The sequence below is a fragment of the Carex rostrata genome, chromosome 21 (assembly GCF_964058835.1).
Source record: "Carex rostrata chromosome 21, lpCarRost1.2, whole genome shotgun sequence".
In the NCBI taxonomy this organism is placed as follows: Eukaryota; Viridiplantae; Streptophyta; class Magnoliopsida; order Poales; family Cyperaceae; genus Carex; species Carex rostrata.
In genome coordinates, this window is record NC_135938.1 from 1,334,949 (window position 1) to 1,350,617 (window position 15,669).

General features: G+C 33.2%; 3 protein-coding genes across 3 annotated transcripts; 1 reads left to right on the top strand and 2 right to left on the bottom strand.

The window, feature by feature from the left end:
• Positions 1-833: 833 nt before the first annotated feature.
• On the bottom strand, positions 834-4,026 carry LOC144573468 (uncharacterized). Its single transcript, XM_078323249.1, has 2 exons — positions 3,341-4,026; positions 834-2,368 (listed from the first exon to the last, which is right to left on the bottom strand). Exons 1-2 carry the CDS (start codon positions 3,584-3,586, stop codon positions 971-973), a joined length of 1,644 nt encoding a protein of 547 aa, XP_078179375.1. The 5' UTR covers positions 3,587-4,026; the 3' UTR covers positions 834-970.
• Positions 4,027-8,235: 4,209 nt separating this feature from the next.
• LOC144573542 (uncharacterized) lies at positions 8,236-9,463 on the top strand. Its single transcript, XM_078323328.1, has 3 exons — positions 8,236-8,561; positions 9,034-9,189; positions 9,283-9,463. The coding sequence occupies exons 1-2, from the start codon at positions 8,306-8,308 to the stop codon at positions 9,138-9,140; spliced, it is 363 nt and encodes a 120-aa protein (XP_078179454.1). The 5' UTR covers positions 8,236-8,305; the 3' UTR covers positions 9,141-9,189; positions 9,283-9,463.
• Positions 9,464-12,403: 2,940 nt separating this feature from the next.
• On the bottom strand, positions 12,404-15,669 carry LOC144573290 (4-hydroxybenzoate geranyltransferase 2-like). The gene is made up of 8 exons (XM_078323033.1): positions 15,305-15,669; positions 14,778-14,913; positions 14,304-14,425; positions 14,121-14,190; positions 13,851-14,003; positions 13,357-13,492; positions 13,099-13,195; positions 12,404-12,675 (listed from the first exon to the last, which is right to left on the bottom strand). The coding sequence occupies exons 1-8, from the start codon at positions 15,619-15,621 to the stop codon at positions 12,606-12,608; spliced, it is 1,101 nt and encodes a 366-aa protein (XP_078179159.1). The 5' UTR covers positions 15,622-15,669; the 3' UTR covers positions 12,404-12,605.

The window sequence follows — 15,669 nt, forward strand, 5'->3', positions numbered from 1 at the left end:
ATGATTCAGTCCGTTCAAAAATGACATATATTTGCACATAATAAAAATGCCCGACCTTGTTTCGAGAATTCCACTTTGAATTAAAATGTCATTATTTAAACATTCTAGAATCCAAATTAAACCAATTATATATTAGAATAAAAAGATGAAAGTAAAAATAGACATTACATATATTTATTAAAATTAGAGGTTTAGGGTTTAGGATCTGGTTCAAAATACACTCTAAATAAAATGTCAGCTACATCCAGACTAAGAGATTGAATTAATCCAAATGGGATGCACGAGAATACAGAAGTTGGTTCTTATTTTCGTGAGAAGTACAGCTTGCCAGAGAATAAAGGCCCTGAATTTAAACAAAATCTCTTTTTCTTTTTTTTTTTCTTTTGTTTCTTCTCTTTCACTTAGCTTCTCAAATTTTATTTCATTTACCCACTGCACTTTTACATTGCCATTGGGCTCTGGTGTCAGTTTAATGGAACTTGAAGAATGAAGGCGTAACCTTCATTTTTCTTTCAAAAAAAAAAAAGCAAAGAATGAGGCTACTGTACTTTGCATCACGCACATAGTTCTGTACTATGAATTAAAATATTCGTTTTGCAAATTCAAATAATCGATCAGACCGTTCAACATGATCTTAATATGAAAATGTACTTAGAAACCATAATTTACATTTTCTGTGATCTTTATAATATTTTTTAGATAGATAGAAAATCACCTGATCTAACAATGTTAGACTATCTAAAAAATAGTAAAAAATAAATTAAAAAAATGTAATTATTTATTCCTATTTTTTCATATAGCCCCAATTTTCCAATTCTTCATTTATTTTGCATCTAATCAAACAGTCACAGTTAGGAAATCATAGGCACTGACTTGGGTTTCAGTAATATACCAAAGTAAAGATATTAACAACAAAAAGAAAAAAAAGAAGAACAACAAAAGGTACCTAATCTGTTAGCTAACAAATTCCCTAATCAAAGACAACCAGCTTCTGATACTCTTTGCCTGAAATCGCATCCATCATTACCTCTTCAGGAGATGGCGAAGATTTCCCTTCCAAGAAAAGTTTCAGCAAATTCTTCGAAAATCCGCTTACAAGTGCTACTCCCTTCTGATTGGCCTTTACCAGTGTCGATCTCGAGTCTCTCAAATTCCAAAACACAATCTCTGGGACCACATCACCATACCCTCTTGCCGCAAACTTCTGACATATTACCTCATAATCTGTTTCCCAAGGCTCCGGTGTTATGTAGTCTTTGTCGTCCAAACACCAAGGATATTCTTCTCCTCTAGCCTCGTGAAACTCCATGTCAGAGAAAACAAACACTCTTTTGACCATCCCTTCTGGCTTAATCTGAGCTCGTACCGCTGTGTCGAGTACCTGATCGAACACCCGTTGGAAGTTGGTATTTAATCCCCAATCCATCCTTCGTACAAAATTCATCTTCTCCTTCAATGACTTCCCCCGAATTATTTGGATTGACGGGCTTTCATGGAATGTGATAACCTTCCCTTTCCATGGCTCCTCGCTTAGCTCAGAGACAAGGACTCCAAGAGCTACACACACTTTCATGGGGGTCCCAGTCATACTACCCGACACATCACACACGGCAATGCAATTTGAAAGTGTTCCCTTTTGAAGCAAATCATCGACCATTCGTATCCACTGAAGCTCTGCCACCTTGTCATCCTCACCTCGATATGCGGGAGCAGAGATCTCATGTGGGAGAAGTGCATCAGCTGAGATCTTTGCCTTCCCATCTTCAACCTTTAAGAGGTACTCATTAAAACGCGCTTCGTCATGCTGCATGAAGTGCTTCTTGTACCGCATCATAGCCACAGAGGCGACACGACTGTATGGCAGGTCAGCCCACCGTTGCGCACTCATGTACACCTCGGGCAACTCGAGAACCTTCCGGATTGGCACCAGAACCTCTCTCCTCAGCCGCCTTCTGATCCGGTAAACATAGTGCTCTTCAGCAAGGGATTCATATTCTGGATCAGAGTTGCGAGGGAACATAAGCCGTGCAATGGCTTCACAAAGGAGCGTTGAGCGGTCGAACGACTTGTCAAGAGACGGACACCACTTGGCCGCCAGACCAATTTTCTGGATCTTTCCAGAATTTAGCTGCTTCACATCAGATGCCAGCATGGCAGCAAAGAACTCAGCAACCCTTTCGTAAAGGAACCGATATTTTGAGTCTTTTGTGTACCCAGAAAGGGCCTTCTTGGCCAGAGATATTGTCTTCCTCTGCTTCTTGAAATTTTTAGGCTTTGACACCTTTTTTTTAACAGCTTTCTCATTGGATTCCAGTTTTGGATCTGAACCAGCCAGCTCCAACTTCTTGCTTGAATTCTTTTTCTGAACCTGTAACATTTTGAAATTTGTTAGGCATTATTTTAAAAAATTACTGTTCTTCTACAGAAATGCTGGAAACTTCAAGAGCTGAACAGAAATTTATTAAATTAAATTCAATGGCCACGGGCCTCTTTTCTGTTTTCATATCTGATTAAGGAGAATCAAATGACTTATGTGAGTAAACTCTTCCTCTTTTCTCCTAAAGTAAATCTGTGTTATATAAGCTGAATTTGAAGAAACTTGGTTTCGCTTCTCTTTTGGGTAAAGTTCTTCATTTTTTAACATGGCTGAAAGTTTTGAAAATTCTAATGCTTTCTTGAAACCCAATTTACTTGGTTTTGTATTAAGTTCAATTCCGGTTTGATTAAAAAAAAATGAGGAGATCAATTAAGTAGGAATTGATTGCTGATTTTACTTGACATTTTGGGATTTGTTCAAATTTAAATCTGGGAGCAAAATGAGTAATTTTGACAAAAAAAAAAAAAATTCTACTAATTGGAAAACTTGTTTAAACTTGGTTTTGATGGGTGCTTTCTTAGCAAATTTGTATCGAATTCGAATCTGATAAGCTAGTATTTGATATTTTTAACTATTATAATAAGATTAACCTTTGATTAAAGGTTAAAGATTGCTGAATTTCTATCAAGAAGTTTAATCCATTGTCAAACAAAAGATCTTGCAAATGAAAAGTCGATTTTTGAATAATAACTTTCTTAATTAGTTATGATGATTATAAAGAGATATTGAAATTAAGATAATATGGTTCTTTGTATAGCCTCGAATGGATTGTATTTGTATGATACTAGAACCTAAATAGGCAATTTTGAACTTGAATTTGAGTCTAATAGGGTCTAATTTTGAATTCTATATACAAGGTGACCTTCATTCCTTATAAAAGATTGATAGTAGGTGAACCAAAATTATAATAAATGAAAAATATAATAAATGAAATTTAGAGAAAACTTGAGGATCTCATAGTACCTCCAAAAACTTGGCAGCAATGTAATCGGCTAGCGTGGCTTTCTTGGGCAGACTAGCTACCTGTGACCACGTCATATTAGATAGCCGCGCCTGCTTCCGCTTCAACATCTTCATGATCTTGATGTGGGGCCTGGCTGAGCTGACACATTGCTTGATACCCTGAGGCTGCATTCGTTCATTCTTTATCTTTTCTCGAATATCATCTCCATGCAAAAGCCGGAACAATATCTCCAAGAGATCCTTCATGTAACCGAACTCCGCGAAAGATGCCACATTCAAAGCTAAAGTCTTTGGGTGGTTGCGGTGCAGCCAGAGTGCACCGTCATAGAACCGTTCCTTGTCAGACTTTCCAGTCCCACGCACACCTCGGAGATGGCAGAGGAGCTTCAAAGCGGTCAAGGGGTCGTGCTTCCATGCAGCGGTTAAGAGGCTGGTGACTTTGGTTGAGGGGGTGTCGGGGACCACCTGGAAGAAGAAGTCAACGCAAGGGTTACCAGAGGCGAGGAAGGTGGCTGAGCCTTGTTCAGTGAGGCCTCTTATTGGCTCTTCGCTTTGAGCATTTACACCAAAGCCAGCATCGAGCAAGGCGATAAATGGATCAGGTGGGGTTTCTTGGATAGTTTCTTGGGTGGAAGGGAGGGAGTAGTTGGAAACGCGGGAGAGCACCGGTGGCCCGATTAGAGACGCCATTAGCACTAAGAATGCAGGATATGAGATCGATCGCTCGGTGATTTAATGTTACTAGTTGTTTGGGCGTCAAGTTTTGTTAATCGGGTTGACTAATTAGTGGATAACAGGTAGCTAGTATCTGAAATTTTTTAAACCCGATAAGTTCCGGAGAAAAACTAGGGATAATTAATCCGATCAATTAGCGCTAATGGAGTAATTGCCGCTGGTTAGCGGTGTATCTCATGACTTGAGCGCAAGTACCTATACTATACTAGGCAATACACGAGGAATCCGTATGGGTACATGAGGTGCAAGCCATAAATCTAAACTGTTTTTTTTCATGTGGCACGAATCTCAAAGCAGATCCCCTACAGTCCCAACCAGTTCTAGATTGAGTTTGGCCCAACTGGGATTAATCTAGACCGTTTGTTCTTTTAAATTGCACCTTAGGTACTTGGACGGATACGCACTCGTGACAGAGATAAAATATATTATAAGAGAAAAAAAATTTATACAAACTAATATATTTTAATAAAAAACTAGTCTAAATTTTCATTCTTATATTATGCACATAGTTGTCCTGATCCGCCAACGGTTGATATTGAAAGATGAACTTTCAAATTGAATATTATCCCTTCAATCACATAATCTATCTTCTTTTAATTAAATACATCTATTTTATGTGTAGAAGTCTAAATTTAGTTAACAATAAACTCTCCACAAGAATTGCTACATGGTTTATCACTATTAAAATTGTTTCCTTATTTCCTTTTACAACTATCTCAAATTATTGCAATTAAATTTTATTCTTATTTCTCTATTTCCTCCATTTCATTTCTCCTCTTCCTCCATAGTTTCGACAATGAAATTGGAAAAATATAATATATTTTCGAATTTTGTTTAGGTCTACTGTATCTTTTGTGAATAGAATAGTAGATATTTTGCTGATAGAAACAATCATATATTTTCGATGTGAATATATATGTAGAGAAAATCATTATTTGAATCATTTAATCATATTTTTCCCAATTTTATTTATTTACATATTATTTCTCCTCTAAATCATTTAATATAACCTTTCTTGCTTGTGAAAATTAGATATTAAATCGCAATGATACTTCAAGAATTTTTTTCATATTATATTTGATCATTTTTTTTTCATTTGTTGTTGTTTCTTTTATTGTTATTTATTATTTGAATATCTATTTTGTTTCTCATTTGTGTCTTTTATTTTCATTTAAATATATATTTTTCTTAATTTTGTGTGAATGTCAAACAAAAATGTATCTTTATATTCTATTCGATATAATAATATGTTCCCGTTGCAATGCACGGGCACGATACTAGTAACATATTACATATATGTTCTTTTGTTCTTTCTAACATATTTTCATAAAAAAATCTCATACAAAATAATATTTTAAATGACAAATAATATTTCTCAAATGATATAAAAATGAAAATAAATGAAGACATGACCAATTAATTATCAATAAAATAAAAAAATATTAAATGACATTTAAAAAATGAAAAGAAATCATGACCAATAAAAATAATGATACAATTTATGTGTAACGAGTACGTGTTTAAATAAATTTAGACTTCTACACATAAATAAGACATAAAATAGATGCATACAATCAAAATATTTGATGAAAATGCTGATATTCAATATGAAATTTTATCTTTTAATCAAAATCGTTAACGGATGAGAACATCTACATGCTTAATATAAGAATGAATACATAAATTCTTATGAATATAAAAGATAATAATGTGCTTGACATTTTTTTATGAAAAAAAAATCTACATAATTTGGTACCTTTTGATTTCAGTTAAATTTCGGCCATTTTTATTAATATCCCTAAAAAAAAATCAAAATTTTAAAAATGCCCCTGTCTCCCATTTTTTTTTAAACATGTCCTGACCGCCAGAATTACGGGCGGCCCATTCCTCTAGTGAGGCGCCAGCCCCTGGGGCGCCCCACTAGGCCTGTGAGGCGCCACCCCCCCAGGCGCCCCATGGTATTTTTTTTTTTTTTTGAGATCTTAGTATTTTGATTTGAATAATTTTGTGAAAAAAAAGTTTTCTTATTTAGAGTGCATGACAAAAAAATAAAATATTTCATATATTTACGAAGTGATGTCGTAAATTTTTATAACTTTAATTTTTATTTTTTTATTTTTTTAGTGAACTTTGATTTTATTTGTCATTTGGATATCACAAGTCTAAATATAACACTAATTAAGGACTTGGGCTTTATTATGGTTTTTATAATATATGTATAATATATACATATACATATACATATACATACACATACACATACACATATACACATATACATATACATATACTAGTATTTTGATTTAAATAATTTTGGACCGGACAGGTGGTTTGTCTTGATGAAGTTACCCATTTTGAGCGATTTAATATCAACATAAACGATCCTATAAACGAACCAAATCAGACGTGTTCCCTTTCAATTAATTGTGAGAATTTTTTTATTTCTTGGCTAACATATTACTTTTTAATTTATTTATTTTAAAGTTTCGTAGATTGCGAAGTCGTCAGAGAAACTTGAAGTTTAATGTGGAAATTATAATTCACTTTTTGTACATAGCCAATTAAGGCTGAATACAAAGGAATTGGCAATTGAAATGCTAATTCGGAGTATTACTAGCTAGAATCATAATTTAAAATCCTATTTTATGATACTAAAAATATATATATATATATATATATATATATATAATATATATATTTTTTTTCCTAAAAAGGCTCTCTCGTTTTCAGGCAACAGTTGTAGGCATGGTTGGAGCCAAATATATGGAACAAATGGGTAAATTGAGCTCATTTTTTCTCATTTCTAACAAGAAAAGGGTGTCGTTTGTGAATTGGAAAATTCTTTTAGGCTATTTAAATGGTTTTACATAGGCAATTATTTCATTGCAGAATTTCTCCAGTATTAAAACCATAGTTTGGTAAGGCTAGAGTTTGCAACAGTATATACAACATGGATCTTAATGCAAGTCAAGTGCAGTTTAGTTCTCTTTATGATTTTAAAATTTTAATTATATATCTTGAAATTTAGTTGAATTTTATTGTCTTAAAAAAGTTTATATAATTCAGTCTCTCATCATAAAATGCTAAATATGTAATTTTAAGTTAGTGGTTAGAATTTGATTTTGTAGTCACAGAGACTTAAATCAATTCTAGCTACCACATATTACGGTTTGAGATTTATTCTCAGGCGATTTGAGATTTGATCTAGCATATAGGAGGCAATATTATTGTGCTTTGATATTCGTACCGAGTTAAAAAAATGGTCCTAATTCACTAATTGTAAAATATTCCCTTTTTCAAGTACTTGGGAGGATGTGAATTGCTCCGTGTGACAGATCGTATGTTCAAAATCTGAAAATAACAATCTTTTGTGGATATTGAATAGTTGCTGACTTGACCTCCAACATTTACTTTTTAAAAAAAAACGTCCACATATCATGATTAATTTGATTTATATTCTCACTGTGAATCATCCAAATAAACACAACATCTTACATTAGAATATAAAAAACAAGGTATACAAATAAAGTAGCCAAATTGTTAGGAACTACATTAATGTTTCAATTTAATAGTCCAAAAAATATTCACTATCCCATAATTACAAGATTCAAAATTTTAATTCTCATCCATCTCACAGACAAAATACTGCAATTCTCACAAAAAGTGAATTTATATATAGATCAGTAACAAAATGCTGCACATTCTAAATTAAAATTTCGCTGTTAGATTTATTTCTTCGTGCAAAAATGATATATCATTTCCTCAGTGCAAATAATATTTTCGAGAATTCCACTTCTTAATTAATAAAATGTCATATTTTAAACATTCTAGAGTACTTTTAATTAGAGGAAATTGATACATGATAGGAAACTTTATACTTTACAAGCTATCCATTTCTTGAAAACATGCATGTATATTTTGTTTATACCTCCTCTGCCTTCTTATTTGTACACTAATGTCACGTTGAGGTACTAGAGATACTTTTCTTACTATTCATAGAAAAATTTGGTTTCTGTTTAGAATTATCGGTAAAAGGTGTGTTCTAATTAGTTTCTCGCCTTATAGGTTGATTGGTTATTCAACAACCTAGCTAGGTTAAAAATAACTAATACCAAACTATAAAAACAGAGACAGGTTGCCATTGAGAGAAACAACAACAACAAAAAGGAGGAAAAGGGAAAACAAAAAGGTAAAGAGAAGGACAATTAATTAATACCCAAGAAACCCGCTATGGCGGCGCTTTCTCGGGCATTAGCAATTCTCCTTCTTGTATCTTTCCTGTTAGCTACAATTGCAACTGTTACTAGGGCTGATGATGATGATGATGAGCATGAGCATGTGAAGTATCGTCAGTTTAAGAAACAACCACCTTGCTCGGAGTGCTATAGCGAATGCATTACAAGCTGGAGGGAGTATACTTGCCATTTTAAATGCTTCTGGTGCCTCCCTTTGAATGAACCCATTTCCGGCTCTGATCCTAGCACCGGTGAGCGTAACTACTTGATTCGCTAACATTTCAATTTTGTTTTCAGAATACGTGGATGGTTTGGTTGGATGGTAATGTGAGCATAGCATTTCCAAACATTCAATTGGTCGACCTTTCATAACGGCTAAAGATATTGACAGAGTATGTTTTACTTCATGCAGCACACAAATCATATGCAGAACTGTTTGATTCTATTGTCCATGTGGTGCATGAAGCAAAAACTGCTTTGTTAATATATTTACCCTTCATAACAGGACTTCTTTTGGTTTACCTTCAAATTTCAAAACATACATTCTTTAGTTTATCTTTCGTCTCTCTTCGAAGAGATAGTTTTCAAAAAATATTAGTGTATCGAAGCTCTTTAATTAATAAAAAACAATATATTTCAAATGATCAGCATATTAATCGCCTGCAACAGTGTTTATTTTTTAAATATTGTGGGATATAATCTGTGTTTGCTGTCATGTGTCAGGTTGGCAAACAGCTATACAAACTACCCGTAACGGCGTTTTCACTGTTACCGATACTCTTGGTGGTGCTATTAATGGAACAAAAGATTTGCTCCACCATGTGTTTTAGGTTTCAACTGTAATCGAACAGGAAAATGCATATATGATCGATTTATCTTGTAAGTATGTCCGACTGGGAAATAAAATAAAATTCTAAAAATATATTGTAGTACACATGAAAATATAACTAAATTTTTTATTTTTTTCACCAGGTTAAGAGCGCCGAAATTGTTTAAGGTCCTGCGGAATATCAAGAGATAGAAGAAATATTCCTTCTCATTTTTTCTTTTCAAAGAAGACTTTTTATAGTTTCTTTGAAATATGTAATTTGTGCACCTCCTTTTTTTTGTTTTATGCAGTTACCATACAATCTTCTAAAGATTTATTGACTTGTCTGAAAAGATTGTCTAATATCTTTCTTTTTTGCCATTTATGTGTATTTGTCAATTTTGTTAATTATATGAAAATATTGTTGACTTGATGAAATATAAGCCTAGAACAAATGGTGATGATACTCATCTCTTTATAGAGAGATACATATTCAATTTTCACAAGAAAAAAAAAACGCTAACTTATTTTTACATATGTATTCTTCACTGAAAAAAATATTTATTCATCATAAATCACAGTTATCATTCAACATTTTGATTTATTAATAAAGGTTAAAACAACCACTGTAAACAAAAAGCTCCTCCAAGAGTACTCATATTTACTCGGTTGCTGCTCCAAAATAAAATACTGACGTTGGATAACTTGATATGAGCGAGTTGGATCGTTCCGAACATTTGTTACTTACATGTGCCGCAATGCAAATGAAACAATACAATATCTGTTCAGCCAATGTCAGACCACAGTGCAGATTGTGCAGGAAATACATTTTGCACCATGCCAGTATTTTTCACAAAGGGAATACAGTTTGGCAGCTCTGGAAGCACAGCACCAAAGCATAAAGGAAATGCAGATAACAATCTGTTTCGTAATTTGGAGAGAATGATGTCGCCGAGTATTCACACAGAAGCAAAAGATGCTGCCAATGGTTGCAAAAGAAATAATAGAAGAAATAAGCAGTTGGTTCCCAAGCTAGATAGCATGCCTTACCAGCAAAAAAATCACTTTTACCAGTATACTGGTACGGTATGCTGTTAGAGTTTGTTCACTCAATTAGGGCTGTTTTTAAGTTAGCAATGTTTTGTTTTTCTCTGTTTAGTCTTCTCTTACTTTGCTACAAAAAAAAAAAAGTCATTTTGTTTATTTCACTTTTCCTTTTCAACAATGTAAACATAACATTTTTACTTGTGAACTGAAAATAAGAACTATTGTTTTTCATTTCGTAGCGTATCAATTATATACTTTTTCATTTTGTCTTTATTATTCATTTGATAATGTCTTGTTTTTCATCTCAACTTCTCTCCAAAATTTTAATTAGTCGAGAAAATTAATTTGTTTGGACAATCTGGGCACCCATTTCCTTCGATTTCTTTTTGTTTGTTTGTAGAGCAGTCTGACATCTCATTGATTAAAGTTGAGATGGCATAGAGTTGCAGGTTAAAGCAGGGGCAAACCCAGGATTTTCGTCAGGGGGAGACAAAAAAAAAAATATTAAATCGGATTTAAATAACAAATCGGGTTTAAACCCGTTAACTAATTAGATACTCGATAAAAAAACAATGCTTTAACTTATATTTTTCAATACTCTGACTTGTAATTTCTGATTTTCTAACCTATAATTCTAATTACCAGTTATAATTCAAGAAATTTATTTCAATTTTAACTCTAAATTTAACACGAATTACAAATTAAACATTTGGAGGGGGGCAAAATTTTTTTCCAGAAAGAGGCAAAGTTGATCGAAATGTTCAGATCTTCACTAAAACTAGAAATCCAGAGGGTAGCTGCCTCCCTTGGATGTACTACATGGGTCCATTAAAGTTTGAGGTAGAAATTAAGGCCATTGTGACTGATTAATATCACCAATGGAGCTTTCCTGCGTAATATAGGTTCTTAGGTAGTAGTTAAGATGATAAATTAAGGTACAGCTTAATTACAGACACATTTAATGCTTATTGGTAGTGATCAATCAATATGAAAAAAGTGATTATCAAAATCTTAATCAACTCAAAATTGAATGATATGAAATTCGAAATGACCCGGTACACTCTGAACAAGATATATCCGAGCACAAAATGATATGGTTTGTACTCAGCGGTGTAACACATAATATGTGGTAGCTAGAATTGATTTAAGTCTCTGTGACTACAAAATAAAATTCTAACCATTAAGTTAGAATTACATATTTAGCATTTTATGAGGAGACTGAATTATATAAACTTTTTTAAGACAATAAAATTCAACTAAATTTCAAGATATATAATTAAAATTTTAAAATCATAAAGAGAACTAAACTCCACTTGACTTGCATTAAGTTCCGTGTTGTATATACTGTTGCAAACTCTAACCTTACCAATTTTATATTTAGTAAAATATTTTGTTAGATATTGCAAACTCATGGTTTTAATACTGGAGAAATTCTGCAATGAAATAATTGCCTATGTAAAACCATTTAAAAACCCTAAGAATTGTTCCATGTATTTGGCTCCAACCATGCCTACAACTGTTCCTCCATAGAGACCCTTAAAAAGAGGCACCCTATATATAGAACTAGGGTGTTCTTAATTTCACCAAAGTGTTTGGTGAGCTTAATTAACTTCAAAACCCATCAAATCGGTTTCAAATGATAAATCCGAATCGCCTTATAAACATGGGATTCACATCCGATTCATTCTTATGTTCTGTAGTGGGTAGTTATTAGTGGGCACTTATTTAGATAATGTGTAGTACTAATTTAAATACTGTAGAAATTTGTAATTGAGTAAGCGTATGAAATAGGTTTGCTTCTATTCTGAAAAACAACTCTCTGTTTCTGAAAATACTGGCACAGCAGCACAGCATTCTGTTTTTATCTGTTTTGGTTGATTGAACTGTCAATTAGTGTTATGTCCCAAGTTTATCCAAGACAATACACATAGAATTGGGATTCTGACAGCTCAATTGGGAAGGCAGCAGCTTGACATTGAGATGCTCAATTTGGGTAATTGGATAGAAAAGAGTAGAGTGAAAAGATAATGAGAAGTTGGAAGGAGAAGAGAAAAAATAAAGCTAATGCATTTCTGATTAATGGCATAACTATTCTTTACAATTATGAGCCTATTAATAGCTGATTAGAAATAATAAAGAAATTACAAGACTGCCCTTAGATTAACCAGTAACAAAAACATTGTTGTTTTACATCTGTTTGCTTCTATCAAAGCCCAACACAGCATACAAGATTTGGCATCTCCTCAAATCAAGTTTATTTTATTTACTCAAATGAATCAATTTTATTTTGTAGTCATTTTAAAAAATTCTGTAATGTAAGTACACATACCCTTTGACATGCACTATTATTAAGAATACAAAAAGGAGAAACCAATTGCTCTTTTGTTATTTTCAGATATTGTCCTGAGTAGTCGACACCCTTGCTGTAGAAGTACTTGTCTCAGTAAACAATCCTTCCCAGTACCATTCCGGCCATAACTATTGCTCCAAACCATTTGGTTGTTCTAAATCTGAAAAGAAAATAAAACACCAGCTTCTTTATCGACAAGTTTAAGTGTTGGTTATTCAGTTACCAGCATTTATGGTAACTGAGACAGTTCAAAGTTTTGACAGTTTTGCACTCTGTAATGAGTGGTGTTTTGTTTACTTATAAGATGGTTAGAAATAAATAGATGTTAATTTGATGATATTCAATTTTCGACACTTGTACAGTGTTGAATTAATCTGAGACCATGGAAAAATTCCAAATTGTTATGATGCATTCTAAATTAATCAATATAATTAAATGTATTGGTTCAACCCTTTTATTAATAAAAAAAACTCTTCCGAATGTGTTTGGAAGTAATATTTCTGGCCTAAACCATAGAAAAAAGGCAAAGGAACTTATCATATTTCATAAGAATTCAATAAATAGCTGATACTCTGGTACTTACTTCATATAACAATCCAAACCATTTGACAAGTCAACTGCGTATGTCTGCCATAATAGATGTCCATATGCAGGAATCATAGATAAGTAGAAGGGCCAACCTAACAAAAAGAAAAATAAAATCAGTTGAAATAAATTTGACAACAAAGTTAACAAATTCAGTATGTAAATGCACCACTCGGTAAATAGATCGATTTTAAGAGCCTAAATTTATCATTTAAAGGCAATCTTATATATGTTGCAATTAAGCTAAAAAATATACCCATATTAGCATTGTAGCCAGCAAACATCAAGCTTCCAATGCAAATGGTTGCAAATCCAAGGAGCCAAGTCCTTGAAGAGTCTCCAAACAACAATGCTATGGATTTCACTCCGGCTTCCTTGTCTTCATTTTTATCCTTTTTTTAATGGAAAAAATAGAAAATTGGCTTCAAATTAATATTGAAATCTTCCAATTGACTATATGTCAGTACTCAGTACAGTATTGAAGCTCTTTTTTGGATGTTCTTTTTTCTGTCAAATAACTTTGTAAAATTCATGATAACCAAATGTTCTTTTTTGAAATTAATTAGTAACTAAGGAAGTAATAGGTTTATCTATCATCTTGTTGGCACAAGAATCCTGGTAAAACTATAATAAATTAAGCTTGAAAGTTGAAACAGTTTGTAATGTGAAATAGCAGGTATGGGCTATGCCATAAGCACAAATTCAACTTGGGGAGTGTGATATTAAAAAAATAAAAATAAATAAATATACCTGATGTGCATATATTGTCTCATATACCATTGTCCAGCATATACCAGCAATGTGTACGGGGAGGAAAATGTGAACATCATTCAAATTTCCTTTTACGGCTGCCCAGCCGAGTGTAGCACCCCAGCTCTGAACTAGACCAAGAAAAGCTGGAGTCTGTAATATTTAACCCATCATGTCATGAACAAAACCAGTTAATTGAAGTAATTCTATATTTTTATTAAGTTAGAAAAATTGAAAGAAACCAATTAATTGCACCAGATGAAAACATACCCAGTAAGTCACTCTCTTCATAAGAGGATAAGCAAGCCACAATACTTGTTCCACTGCTGCTAGCGCAATACTATTTTTACCAGTAGTATAAAGATTTCAAAACAATTAGTACTGGAAAGGATCGATTCGATGTGCCATTTAATATGACATAATAATGTTACAATAATACTTTCTTCATCATACCATAATTTGTTGAGTTGTAGCACAAGCGGTATAAGCAACGAGATAAGGAATGCCCAAAACAACCACCCTTGAACCGGTGTGATCTCACCAGATACCAGTGGTCTAGTCTTGCAACGCTCTACCTGCGATATAGATTGAGAGAGACAATTATATCAATTGAAGGCCAATAACTATATATACAACATAGTTGAACAGTAAACCTAGGAGTGTACTACAAGAACAGAAATTGTGCAGAAAAGCACTGTGTTGCTATGTTTAGTGGATAACTTCTTCTTCAGGAGTCAGAAGTCGAGATAGCTAGGTTGAATTCCCAGTGACTTTTAAAAGGCAAACATGAACAGGAGAATGGCTGTTGGAGTTTTATTATTTTAAAAAAATAATAAGTTGGCAATCTATATTACAAATAAATATAACAATATGTTTTAAGACTAGATAAGGAAAACATACAGTTTTTTTAAGATATATTAAACTTACCTTGCTGTCATATTTTATATCAGCGAGGTCATTTGAAACGCAACCGGAGGTAAATATAATGAAAGACATCACGTAATACAGTCCGAATAATTTCAAATCAGGAATCGTTCCAGGTTTTGTTGCCAGCATAATAGACCTATCAATAGAAAAGTATATAAATATGGATGTCATTTTCGGAAGCTAAAAACTGATCATAAGAAAGACACGGGACAAAAAAAAATTGCCCTGATCAGTTTTATTTTGACATTTGAATTGAAAACTTGATGAAAACTTGTTTCAACAAAGAAGGGAACCAAAAAGAAAGGTCTGGTCTAAGTAGTTTACATGTTATGCAACTTTTGCAAATAATTGAATTGCCTTAATTTTCTTGCCATTTATGCACTTTAATGTTCCTTAAATCATTACTTAACACCTAATTAACTAGCTCGGTTCATATAATCATATGTTGGATATTCAAAATATTATCTTGCACTACTATTTTTTCATAAAATTAATGTATATATCACAGTTGTAATTTTTATATCTACCAAAACGCAGGCCAGGAATGCAGCCGAACCGCCGGTCCGTAAGCCCCTATACGACTTAGTTCAGCATACGGCTTGAGCTTCTTCAGTACATTCTCATCCACCCATGATATTACAGGACTGGCCTTGCAGACAAACGATTTGTCTCTAAGCAACGATGGAGACAAAGATAGACCCGGCTTAAGAACAGGAAGAAACTTTTGTTGCAAAGGCTGTGCATGCGTCCTACGAAGACTCACTTGTTTTTCAAAGTAGGCACGGTTAAAGTTACCACGTCGTGTGTCATATGGAATGGTGACAGAGGTACCTAAGACTTGCATTTTTTAGAGAGAGGGGATATAGAGAGAGAGAGAGAGACAGAGAGAGAG

Bases quoted from the DNA above. Each gene is read 5' to 3' on its own strand.
- LOC144573468 (XM_078323249.1), bottom strand. From the start codon at position 3,586: ATGAAGGATCTCTTGGAGATATTGTTCCGGCTTTTGCATGGAGATGAT. The intron at 2,369-3,340 runs GTACTATGAGAT...AAAATGTTACAG, and splicing joins TTGCTGCCAAGTTTTTGGAG to GTTCAGAAAAAGAATTCAAG.
- LOC144573542 (XM_078323328.1), top strand. From the start codon at position 8,306: ATGGCGGCGCTTTCTCGGGCATTAGCAATTCTCCTTCTTGTATCTTTC. The intron at 8,562-9,033 runs GTGAGCGTAACT...GTCATGTGTCAG, and splicing joins CGGCTCTGATCCTAGCACCG to GTTGGCAAACAGCTATACAA.
- LOC144573290 (XM_078323033.1), bottom strand. From the start codon at position 15,621: ATGCAAGTCTTAGGTACCTCTGTCACCATTCCATATGACACACGACGT. The intron at 13,493-13,850 runs GTATATTTATTT...CATTAAAAAAAG, and splicing joins AGACAATATATGCACATCAG to GATAAAAATGAAGACAAGGA. The intron at 13,196-13,356 runs GTATATTTTTTA...TCTTTTTGTTAG, and splicing joins TGGCTACAATGCTAATATGG to GTTGGCCCTTCTACTTATCT.